The 12,873-nt window shown below is 37.4% G+C and overlaps 1 protein-coding gene across 1 annotated transcript in view; it reads left to right on the top strand.

Moving 5' to 3' along the window:
* The window catches only part of LOC125234018, a 39,296-nt gene extending 30,733 nt beyond the window's left edge, over positions 1-8,563 (top strand). The window contains exons 2-3 of the mRNA XM_048140198.1: positions 6,551-6,753; positions 7,419-8,563. Of these exons, the coding sequence (XP_047996155.1) occupies positions 6,551-6,753; positions 7,419-8,178 (963 nt within the window). The 3' untranslated portion in view covers positions 8,179-8,563. The remainder of the gene's footprint in view (positions 1-6,550; positions 6,754-7,418) is intronic.
* The last annotated feature ends 4,310 nt before the right edge of the window (positions 8,564-12,873 follow it).

Genomic DNA, 12,873 nt, shown 5'->3' with positions numbered 1-12,873 from the left:
CACGAGCGCTGAATTTATTGTGCTCGCTCGTCAAACTGAAACGTCTCATGTCGCGTAGCTTTACATTTTAGTTGCGTTCTTTTGGATTAGGCGGGTAGTTACCACCCCAAACCTATTGTCACGTAAATCCGATGTATCGCTTTCACTTGAAACTCGTGTGATATGGTAATGTGACATTTAATTCCTATCATTGAGGGATCCCTTGTTATATTTCAATCTATCCATATATCTATACACATAAATACACACGCTTGCAGATAATATGATGTGTAGTAACTTTCATGGCTAGTGGTTATTCTATAGAAATGTGGGTACTTAATCTATTAATTACTACCTATATTCAATGATGTAATAGTTATTTGTTATACAAGGGGGCAAAGTTGTATTTTAACGTCGAGTGTGGAATTGAAAAACGAGCAAGTGAAAGGATTCTATAGTTGAACCACGAGCGAAGCGAGTGGTTCGAGAATAGAATCCTGAACTTGCGAGTTTTTTAACACACGAGAAGTAAAATACATTTGCACCCGAGTGTAACACAAAACTTTTCCCCTCACTATAGCGAGGAAACTACAACGGAAAAAAATGCGTTTATCACTGCTTCCAGTAGTTCCACAGGTGGTAAATCATCTTTATTACTAGATTCACCTACTTTTATCAATTTTAAAGCAATTAATTTGGCTTTATTCAAGGTCAATTTACTTTACCCACTAGTGGATAAAATGCGTTTTTACCCGCTGGTATTAAAGGACAAAACACGTGTTTCCGAGCGAGTGAGGGGAAAAAGATTTTTTCACCACACCAACTGGTAACGGCTTATTTTGCTATTCGAAAACAGATAGCAAAATTGCATTTTATCCACAAGAGTGCAAACTAATTTCATACAAATTTTAACTTGATGTCTTAAGCTGACTGTTAGAATTTACCTATATATGATGATTTTGAATCATAAATGTTGAATAAAGTGATGGATTTGATTTAGTTCAATGTTTTATAGTCAATATTCTGTTCGTGTTGGTGTGGAGAAAAAAATTGTGTTAAAAAGTTTCGGTGGCAAAGCTTGTTTTAACCTTCGAAACCCTCGCAACACTCAAGATTCTACTTTTTGAACTACTCGCTACGCTCGCGGTTCAATATCGGAATTTTTCGCTTGCTCGGGTATCAATATTGGCACGTGCGGTTAAACAACTACTTTGCCCCCTTGTAAAACAAATAACTAATGATAAGACTTGACGTCCTATACTTAAACTATTAATTATAGTTATCAAGTTTTACGTACATACTTATTAATTACCTGCTGCTACTTCATTAGTTTAGAAAAGTTGTTACAAAATCTGTAATCAGTGTCTAACTTTATATTAAAACTGAAATTGATAAAAACGACATATTTCCATTCCAATCCAGAAAATTAAAATACATAGTTCCATAGCTCACGTTTCTACGAATTATTGCAGTTTTTAATCAAGCTTACCAATATACATACCTACCTAGTTATTGCACGACAACTCTTGATTAAACAAACCAATGCAACCGATCGCTAAACTAAATAAAAATCCTGGTTTAACGTATCCTTTGATTTTACGTCAAAGAGATTGAAATCCAAATGGAAATATGCCGATATTAAAAAAGAAAGCTAACCGAATCCGGATGTATTCGTCATTCGAATTTGGAATATTGGCAATAAAACAGCGCTGAGCTGAAAAATCGATGTCGACAGACGAGCTCGTACCGCTTCCCTAGTACCTATAGATGAGCCCTTTTTAGGGTCCCGTAGTCAAGGTATGGACCCTTTTATTTTTGCTTTAAGTTACTAGTATGGTCAATACGGTTAAGTGTGCCATACGGGGGGTAAGTGAGTCGGGACTTTATACTCATGGTAATAGGTGTTTTTGCGAGTTCATACTAAACTTTTGCTACTTGCTTTTTCATTTTCATTCACGATTACTTAGTGGTAAACGCATTCTGAGCTCTCAATAAAAACTCACCAATGTTTAAATAGGCCAAATGTGAAGGTCGGACACACTTACCCGTATGACACACTTATATCTATTGACCTTATTCGAAAATTTCGAAATGCAGCCGTTATGACTAGATTGACAAAAGCCTACCTTACCTTACAAAATTTATATACCTAAAAGTATCTTGTATGTTATCTTGAATTCCAAATCCCTGTATAAATTCTGTCATTTTCTAGCCAAATTACATGTTCCGTACTGGTTATTAACGAATGCAACTGAATGAGGAGATGACTTGCGATAGGGAGATATCAGGATAATCGGGATAAGGGCAAGTGATGAGTAGACACATTATGATGTGCTAAAAGCTTCATTGCTTCGATACAAATATACCACAACCCTCCACAACCGTGTTAAGTTGCCCTCTGGCTCTGATACACAGACACAGCAAAGGAATAATAATTATTTCAGTTGAAGTATTTAGCTGGATAGAGCATATATAAAGGTTTGTAAACACGAGCAGATCGCAGTGCATACGCAAACAATCCGGCCCAGGTTTTAATCTAGCTAAAACCGTTGTCAACGGCGGACAGTTATAGTAAAAACATTGCAGGTTTGTTGACATACTTTACTGACTATTCGTAACCCTTATTGGTACGGCGTAAGATTGACTATGAGTCAATAGTGATTTGATGTAAACACTGGAGTAACATCATATAAATCATTGATGAGCATTGAATTTGAAATGGATTCTATTCGTCAGCTCACAAAGACTTTACGTGTGGAAAGAGAAGAATATTGTAATGTTTAGGCTCCTATTTATTTTACGACTCTTCTCGTTTTGAACATACTCGTCATCGTCAAGTCGTCATAGGTACCTACTTAGGTACCTATAATAAATATTATGATATCAAACTAATACTCAAAATATCGTGTTCCTTTACATAAATCACCAAATATTGCTGCAAATTTGCTTGCGTTGTTTTGCACATTTTACATTGCTATAAGCCTTACTTTATAAATAGTAGGTACCAAGTTTCAAAAGTACTCTAAGCATAACTTTTATTGCAGAAAGATACTCCAGTGAGACAGTGATTATCGCGGAGTCCGCAAACAATGCTGTCTACCTGCAAGTACCATTTCATTGTATTGCTAGCGCGAGCGAGGATGAGAACCACAGTTCTTGGACAATCCAATATAGAAATATATATACATAAAAATAATCTGTTGAAGAAAATGCAAAAAAAATTGATAGGATATTAAATTACTGAATTTTTTCTCGGATATGATGACGTTTTAATGCTTAACAATATGTGATGTAATCAAATAAGCTGTTGACTATTAAGTGTTCCAATGTAATGTATTATGGGTAAAACGCTGGATCATGTCTAGGGCCCACTTGGGCTGGTCCACTGTGACCGCATGCCCCGCGTTCCTGACCAGCACCTCCACCAACCTGCCCGCCTCCTTGGCGTACCCCGCGATCTCTCCGTCCACGCGCCAGATCGAACGCTTCGCTGTCTTGTACTCTTCAGAACCACTAAAGTTCAGCTTCTGCAAGTAGCTTAGCGTCAGGGGATAAGCCACTATAATGTCCAGTTGTCCGCTGTACACCAAACAATCGTAGTGGTCTAAGAGCTCAGAAAACAAAGGGGCGACAGTCCTCATTAAATCCCCTTTTAATTTATTAAACACTGCAGATCCGTTGTGAAATGTCAGATTGCCTACGTGAATTTCCTTTCGAATGTTATTTTTTAATATGAACTCATATTCTTTCATTTTTGGCATAAAATATACTGTGGGATGCAGCAAACTAAAGTAACCATAACCATCAAACCCAGTAAAATTGTTGAAGTAAGAACCGGGTTGCTCAATAAGAATGGCAAGGGTTTCATATGCTTCTACCCACTTACAGTTTTTAATGTAATTGAATACTTTTCTTTCATATTCTTCGAATATTTTTCGTTGGTTAAGATCGATGAGGCCTATTTGATACAAATATTGACCGTACATAAGCTGGTTTTCAGGATCAGTTAAGCCATTGCCGATAGCTAAACCTTTGAGGTTTATTTTGGTTTCCGCTGTGGGATTCTTCTTGTGAATAGTGTAGCCGAGAGCCGGGGCATGCTTGCCGCCGTATGACTCTCCTGCAAGGAAGACTTCATTCCGCTGGAGCTCTGGGAACAGCTGGAAGAACTGAGTCAGGCTGGAGTACAACTGTTCGGAGATTTGGGTCTGATCGGTGCAATAGCCTTCCGGGCGTTTGGTGAAGCTGAAGCCAGTGCCTACTGGGTTGTCGATATATATCATATGATGACTGAGGGTCCAATGTTGCTCTCTGCGCTCGAACGTGTTGTTTTTGACGGAAACTGGTCCATTTCCCAAGAACACATTAAAGAGTCCTGAAGTTCCCGGACCTCCTTCTAACCACACGATGACTAGGTCGTTGTCTCTGTTAGCGGAGACGCTTGGAAAGTACCAGTAGAAGTGGTTGGAGTCGTAGGTTTTGTTGACGGTGAAGAAGCCGGCGTAGCTCTCGACATGTAGGTCTTGGAAGAGTTGAACGCGCGCCAGCCGCCGCGCCTCGGTGACGTCACCGCGCTCGAGCAGCGGCGTCAGGAAGAGGGGCTCACCCGGCTCACTGTCGCCATCTACCTTCGGGTTCCCGTACACCAGGCACTGCCATGATATTATTTGAAGCACTGTAACGATTGCACATAGATTCTCCATTAAAACGACTGCTCAATGGCAGAGGTTGACAAATAATGCAGCTTCAAGAAAGTATTTTGTATATATATGTATATACACTACGTGGTAGATTTTATTATGTAGGTAACTGGGGCTAGTCTCGTTTTTTATGGCACACTGTTCGCAACATAGGTACGTTTCTCATTTAAGTGAGCGGCAATATACGATATATGTATAATAATGTGTGTGTGGTTCTGGTTAGAAACAATAGGTAGTTACATAGATTGTTGCCATTGTTTCTTTTTATTTATTTGTCATCTTATTCAAGTACATATTTCATTGTATTAGGTATATACCTATAGCTACCATGTACTCTATTCTGATAATGTTCATCAATTTGTAATACTAATATATTAGTAAAAAAACCGGCCATGTGCGTCGGACTTGCCCACCGAGGGTTCCGTATCCGTTGAACTTTTCAATAGTTAAAATAATCATGTTTTTCATGTAAGTAAAGACTTGACTAGAAGTATAGGTATAGCGCCAAGTATAGGTATAGCGTCCACCATCTCGGTGAATTCGGTCACTAATTTGCGCGACCAGGCAGGCAATTATGGTCGCGCAATAAGTGATAAAATAGCGGGCCGTCCCTATCGCACTATTTGTAAGTGCGATAGGGACGGCCTGATATTTTATCGTCTATCGCGCGACCATGCTTCCCGTGCTGTATAGTATATTTATTGGTTTTTCAGGGACAATTCTTTATGATGTTAACCGAGTTCGACAGTTTTTACTTTCGGCGACAGTATTTGAAGTGCGATATACATCCGCAAGAGTGATTAAATTGAAAGTAAAAATTTGAAAAGTTTTTTTTTTATTTAAAAAAAGTTTCCAAATTATAGACACAATTTTACTTTTCCTGTAATATTTAGCATAAAACTAATGTTTCGTAAAATTTTCATAATTTTTCGTTGGTAAATTTCGGAGATAAGGGGAGGACGGTATTTTTTTTTACATTTTCCTTCATAATTATTTTTTCTCAACTACGAAAAAATATAAAAAATAGTTTTGATATGTATAATTTGAGCTCTTTCTAACGATACCCCACTAGAACTAGTAACTTGACGTTTACAGTTTGCCCCCCCTTTCATTTTAGCCATTTTCTATAATTAATATTAATTAATATTGTCTTCGGTTACCGCGATAGTTACTCATGAAATAAAACTATGGAAACGGATTAAATCGCGTATAATGAATTTAAACCGATTTAATCCGTTTCCATAGTTTTATTTCATAATATTAATTAATTAAAAAAAAATTTTCATAACTATTCCAAATTTCCTACCGATAGCATAAGTTATAGTTCTCGAGATATTTAGTAATGTGACAGACGGACAGACAGACAGACAGACAGATGGACAGAGCGGCGTCATTTGTAACTTTTTGGTACTGAACCCTAAAAATGATTGAGGACTAGTCCTCTAGAGTCAGGTAAACATATCACACCTACCTGTTTGAAATCAGGTTTTCGTAATCGTAAGTGCGTTTTCACATTATCCGATCCGATGTCGGATGTCAGAAGGATTTCAAAGGCAAAAATCTATGGGATATCGGTCCTACATCCGATATCGGATCGGATAATGTGAAAACGCACTTATAGTGCTATCTATCGAGCAATGTAGTATCTAAATGAAAATTGTAGGAGGTGGAGCTCATTATTCTCAGAAATAACTTGAAAGTGTGATTCAGTATTTTGACTCTTAACAATGCCATCTAACGAGCAATTTGGTCAAACTACAGCCTGTCAAAAATAGTATACCTACTACGTGTATTCAAATCCTGAATCACGCTATTATACTGTAGGACACTTAGAAAGCCATATACATATTTTCATATGTTTTTTGTTACAGATGAGTTCAGTGCAAGAGGAGAAGCCCCCAGAGCCAGCGAAGGCGGTCCGCGAACTACGCAACGCGGAGCTAGTGTCGCGACTACTCGCCGCAACACCGCCATACTTGTACAGCTCGTTCCCACTGCAACCACACGCGTTCTTCTTCAGCGAGATGCTACGGTCTTTTGTGACGCGGCAACCAAGGCCTAATCACTATCACAGGTAACACATACAGTCACCTACATAAGAAGACAGGTCTATGTAGGAGAGTTAACCATTAACGCGGAGCTATTGTCGCGACTGCTCGTCGCTACGCCGCCATGCATACGCCATATGCTACTATTTACTCGTATTTAGGTGCCTCAAGACCATAGAGGAATCATTAAGGGCATTAACCAACTCCATACATTATACATAGGCATAGTTATAGTGACATCTAGCGACAATCACGCGTCAATCACGCGTCAACTAGTGTAAATAATCAGTGTTGATGCTACTTGTCAATAGATGTCGCGACGAACGAAGAGTCTAATGCTCACCAATTTTTAGCTAATATTACAATAGTATTAATCAGTATTCTGTTTTCAATTCTTTCTGCTTGTAATATATGTTGCAAACTGTTCTAATATTACATTTTTGGCAGACAAGACCTGTTGACACCTAGCATTGAGTAGTGGTACTGATAATTCACGCTATTTGACGCGTGATTGACTCGTGATTGTCGCTAGATGTCACTATAACTATGCCTATACAAATAACTCGCATTTACTGATGTATGTAGTTGTAGTTACAACCTTTCCCTTACTTATTCCTCTATGCTCAAGATGTACCTACTATTAACACAGTAACTAAAAATGTAAACTAACTAAAACCTTTTTGCGTTTCAGGAGATTCAAACGGCGGTCGCATAAATATTTCGCTGAAAATGAAGAGTGGCGGCGAGACTGGACAAAACAGGACGAAGAAAAAAAGGAGCCAGAAACTCGACCCGAAGTTCCGTTAGAGTTGACTGTGGAGAAGCATCCCCGAGTGCCATCGCCGAGGAGGCTGTCGCCGAAGATTGAACAGAAGCCCAGCAGTCCGCCTCCTGGCCGACAGTCGTCTTTCGTCGATGTAGGCACAGAAGAACTTCCCAAACCCTCGCCTTGCGTCGGCAGAGCTGATGCCGTACCTTCAAACCTCATCCTACCCCCGCCTCCGCCAATGTGGTATCCACCCATCTACAACCCACAATTCGGCGTAGACCCTCTAAACTTTTTCATAGACTTACGTGTCTCTGGTCATATATATGACAGGAAACGCGCGCTAGCTGAAGGTTTAGACAACATTAGCCAAGAACGACCAGAGGATTCCGGCTTAGACAAAAGATTAGGCAGGGATTTCGGAATGAAACCTCGCCACGTATCCGCGTTCTCCGTTCCGGTGAGACCAGGCACCGTAGCTCCTGAAGTACCCACTAAATATTTTGACCAGAACGGCGCCAACAAGCAGGGTAAACTCAACGGGACGTCGTATATAATGAAGAATTTGAAAAACGTTTATGAAAATTTGAAAAGCTCTCAAAATGTAAAAGACGTCTCCAAGGTGGATAAGGAAGAAGATACAAAAGCAGAGTCCTCAGATATTGATGACGATATAATAGATTAGTTGTTTATTGTCTACCTAATAAATAATAGGTAAAAGTGTAATTTATAGTGATGACTGATGACGGATGACTGAATTAAATATTAAATAGAGAATGATGAAATTAGCTCGCTTCCTTCAATAAGAAGGTAACTAAATTAAAAGTGTTTAAAGATTTCTGTAGATCAAGTTGTCAAAATGATTATGTGTGACTGTATGTCGGCATAATCAAACTATATAACTCGATGTCCCTAAAATACTCATACCTCCTTATTATTATTTCATATGTTTTGTGATTGGGGGTTGTACTTAGGACTTATAGGTACATGAGCATACTGTACAGTTTGGCAAAAAAGTGTACAAACGGAACTATTTTTTTTTATCATAGCAACACTTACTGTTCGTTAATAGGCTATAGACCGTCAACCAAATCTTGTCACTAGAAAAAGGCGGCAAATTTGAAAAATCGCGGGCTAGCAACACTAGTTTTGAAAATCGGTGGAAATTCGCGTGTCATTTGTATCTTATCTGTGGAAACCGCCACCCTACTAAAAAGAGAAATAACTAGCATATATATCTGTCCCTTCTTAATACATTATCTAATTCGTAAGGAAGTAAAGGATGAGTATACGCGTTTCATATGTTTTTTTTTATTAGGGAGGCATTCCAATGCTGCAGGCCCAACGAGCCCCTTGAAAAAAAATATCTGTGGCTGTTCGACGTACATTGCTGGTTTTTGTTCGTTTTATAGGGATACCATACTTTAGTTCGATGTACATTGCTACTGCCAAAGTTTGGTTGACAGGCTATAGTTTCCTTTAAAATAAAATATCTTATGCAGTGCACGAAATAAAGCATCACACAATTAAAAGAAAAATATGGACAGTAGTCACTTTTAAACATTATTTCTATTTAATAAGTCAAGCAGAAAGATATAAAAGTAAATGAATTGACCGTGACGTCACTCCTAAGTATTTCATAGTAATTCCATATTAGCAAATCGTTTTGACAGTTCTTAAAAAGAAGCTGATTTGACTAGTAGGAAACTAGCCTATTATACTCATAGTTCTAATACAAAAGTGACTATACATCAACTATACATACAAAAATGCCACATGTAAATCGGTTTATATTCGGTTTACATAGACCGTGGCGCCCCTATTATTATTTTATACTCTTTTTTGCCAGGCTGTAGGTTCAGTTATATTTATCAGTAGTTATAAAAATTTGAACACAATGTTTATTTTTCGATATCATTGGAAAATAAAAATCAAGTCCACCTAACTTTGTTGCTATGTATTGTACAGTGTAAGTTTATGATGATCTCAGTAAGTATATGACTCGTATGTTTGTACCTAATACAATGTGATTAAAACTACCTAGTCATTGAGGTGATGCATATAAGTTCTATTTTTTTTTTTAATTATTATTACAAGTATAAACAGATCGGCGATTCACCCTAGTCACACCTGACAGGCCGCCGATTCAGTAATTCTGTCTTCATTTAAATTTTAACTGTTATAAAATGATAATCATATAGGCTACATTATCCCGAAACTTAATCATAATAAAATATTGATACTTATATGTAGTTTATTTTCTGGCCTCTGTTAAATTAGCACCGCACCGCACTTTACATGTAAGATTATACTTACGGTATGTTAAAATATAAATAGAGTGACTGCTAACCAAATGCTACCTATTTAGTATGGAACTCGATCAGTTTCTTCAAGAAGTAGGTATTTAGGATTCTCAATGGTCGGCCACGTAGTCCACGTAATAAGTGGTCCTTTCCTACGTGGCTCCTCTGATGTTGAATGGGCGGCGATGACTGCTTCCCATCGGGGGGGCTCGTCTCTTCGTTTGCTGCCTATATTATAAAAATAATGAGACGATCTATTATATGACGATACCGAAAATGTTAATTTCCTGCCATTATTTTTTCTGCCAAGCTGGGTGATGGCTGGGTGTGATCCTCTCTAATGAAAATCACAAAAGTTACAATTATTCAATTATACTGGCAGCATTGTTCGAATCGCCCTTCGTGATTGGTCAATCGACTGTCAAACCGTAAGATGTCGCCAGTATAATAACTATAAATATTCATTAAAATAAAAAGTGAAAAATTTATAAAAAACAATAAAATAAGAAATAAAACTTTGTATATACAAAAATATATTTGTGATTATACATAACATAGTATTGGAACAGAATGATTAAACAAAATTGAAATTGAACATGATTACTGTAGTCTTGTGACCGGGAGTGCTTTTAAAAATAAAGTTGACAGCTAATGTTATGTTGCCAGTAAAAAACCAATAATATTTACACATTATGGCTTCCCACAGACAGTCTTAAAAATTCATAATCTTAAAAAAAAAAATGGTTGTCTGTAAATTCGGTTTACGGACGGTAGTTTAACGTGATAACGTCAAACATTACAGTAGTATAGACAGGGGCGGTCAGAGTATAGCAAAAGGGGCCCGATTCTGGGACTTTTTTCACGTTTATTTATTTATTTATTTATTTATTTATTAAAAATACACAAAAGTTAACAGTATTTCACCAAAGCACTTATGTGGTAATATAATTATGTACATGTTAAATTGACATAAATAAAAGCAAACACACTTAAAAGTTAAACTATGGTTATTATCTTAATCACCTAAGGAGTGTAGAGTCTATGAACCTTAAGAGTTTTCTGTAAAACACACCAACACTATCAGCAAATATGTCAATATCGTCTGTCTCCAACATGATGCGGTTAAGAGCAGCTCGGGCTCGAGCGGTGCGCCGGCCGCCGCGAACAGGCGCCGCCGCCGCCGCGCCGGCACCGCGCCCGGCATGCCAACCACCACATTCGCTCTTGGCACTTGCAGCCCCATTCTCTCAAGCACGGATGCGTCATCTACTCTATGGTGAAACAGTTGGCGGTAATGCATAATATGCAGCAGTTTCCGTCTGGTTTCTAGAGTTTGAAGACCAACCATTCCTGTTACGAATAGAGATGGATACATATATGGGTAATATCCGTACAGTCGTTTGTAAATGTGCCTACAGAACTTCCTCTGCACTCTTTCTAGTGATTTGCCAATAACTTTTGGGAATACTGGTGTGAGTAGATAGATAAAAAACCTTTAACACAATTATCAGAAGTGAATACTTACAATCTGTCCTCAAAGCTCTTTGCTCCATCCATTTACCGCAATGATGGCAATGTTTGCCAAAGCCACAGAATTATAATTAAACCAGAATGAGTAGTTAGGCCAAAAAGTGTGTCCACATGAGAGGTTAAAGTTGGGGCTGGTGTCCCTCTCGCACTTATTACCACTATCAAAATCATTTGAATGACGTCATCACTGTCATCATTTGGGGATACCAGTCAATATTCAAAGTTACTACCAAATCTACTAATACCCAATTGAAGGTTTTTAATAATTGCGCAATTTTTTGGTTTTATGGCTTCATAATAATGACTTACCAATTCGTTACAAGGTATTAATACCCTTGCCTCGATATAATACGAAAATAATTTAAGAAGTTTATAAACTTATTTATCATACAGGTAAAAATACTACTACTATAGTAATTTTTTAACACTGGTCACACGTGCGAGAGGGACACCAGCCCCAACTTTGACCCTCTCATGTGGACACACTTTTGCTAGTCTGTCAAGAACGCCTTTATGCACCAGTGATAAGGTTCAATTTAGTATGGCAAAAAAAGTGTGAGCTCAGTCCCTATTGTAAGTCGATGGCCAAAGCAGACCAGATTTGGCTATGAAAAAACATACGTATATATATTATAATCCTTAAAAAATATATGTTTTACTATAATAGAAAGTAATATTGCAAATACTTAAAATTTTTGGCATTGTAAGACCATTTCAATTTTCAAATAAAACCTTAGACCTATATATAGGGACCCGACATGTTGTTCTATGCCATTGATTTATATATATTAAGCTAGATTGAGTTGTTAAGCCAAAAACTTTTACTAGTCTGACAAGAACGCCTTTCTGCACCGGTGATAAAGTTCAATTTAGTATGGCAAAAAAGTGTGAGCTCAGTCCCTATTGTACTATGTTTAGCGGCCCAAATGTCATTGTCAGTGAGTTCCAAAGACAGGGGACAGCGGAATCACATTTTTTGCCATACTAAATTGAACCTTATTACTGAGACAAAAAGGTGACGTTTTCGCTATTCTGAACTATCGAAAACGGTCCACATTAGAGGGCATTGTTTGGGCTGGTGTCCCTCTCGCACGTGTGGCCAGTGTTAATGAGCCATAATAGTAGTATATATATATATATATATATATATATATATATATATATATATATATATATATATATATATATATATATATATATATATATATTACCTGACTTTATAACTTCTTATATTATTTTAGTGTTATATTCAAACTAGGGTTTCGATATATTTCAAAGAATTGGAAAATAATTACAATGTAATTATTTTGATGCCAATAAATCAAAGATTTGTATAATTAAAAACGACGTTCACTGAATAATGTTGACATTGTCAGTAAGTGCGAGAGGGACGCCAGCCCAAACAATGACCTCTCATGTGGACACACTTTTTGACCTAACTACACAATCTAGTTTAATAATTCTAAATCTATGATGAGTTCAGACGGGATATGTTCTGTAAAAAGTCGTATAAATTAAAATAATTAATTTTATAAAGCTGAGTTTAG

The sequence above is a fragment of the Leguminivora glycinivorella genome, chromosome 15 (assembly GCF_023078275.1).
Source record: "Leguminivora glycinivorella isolate SPB_JAAS2020 chromosome 15, LegGlyc_1.1, whole genome shotgun sequence".
Taxonomy (NCBI): Eukaryota; Metazoa; Arthropoda; class Insecta; order Lepidoptera; family Tortricidae; genus Leguminivora; species Leguminivora glycinivorella.
The sequence above is the reverse complement of the archived record's forward strand: the minus strand, read 5'-3'. Positions and strand labels throughout refer to the sequence as shown.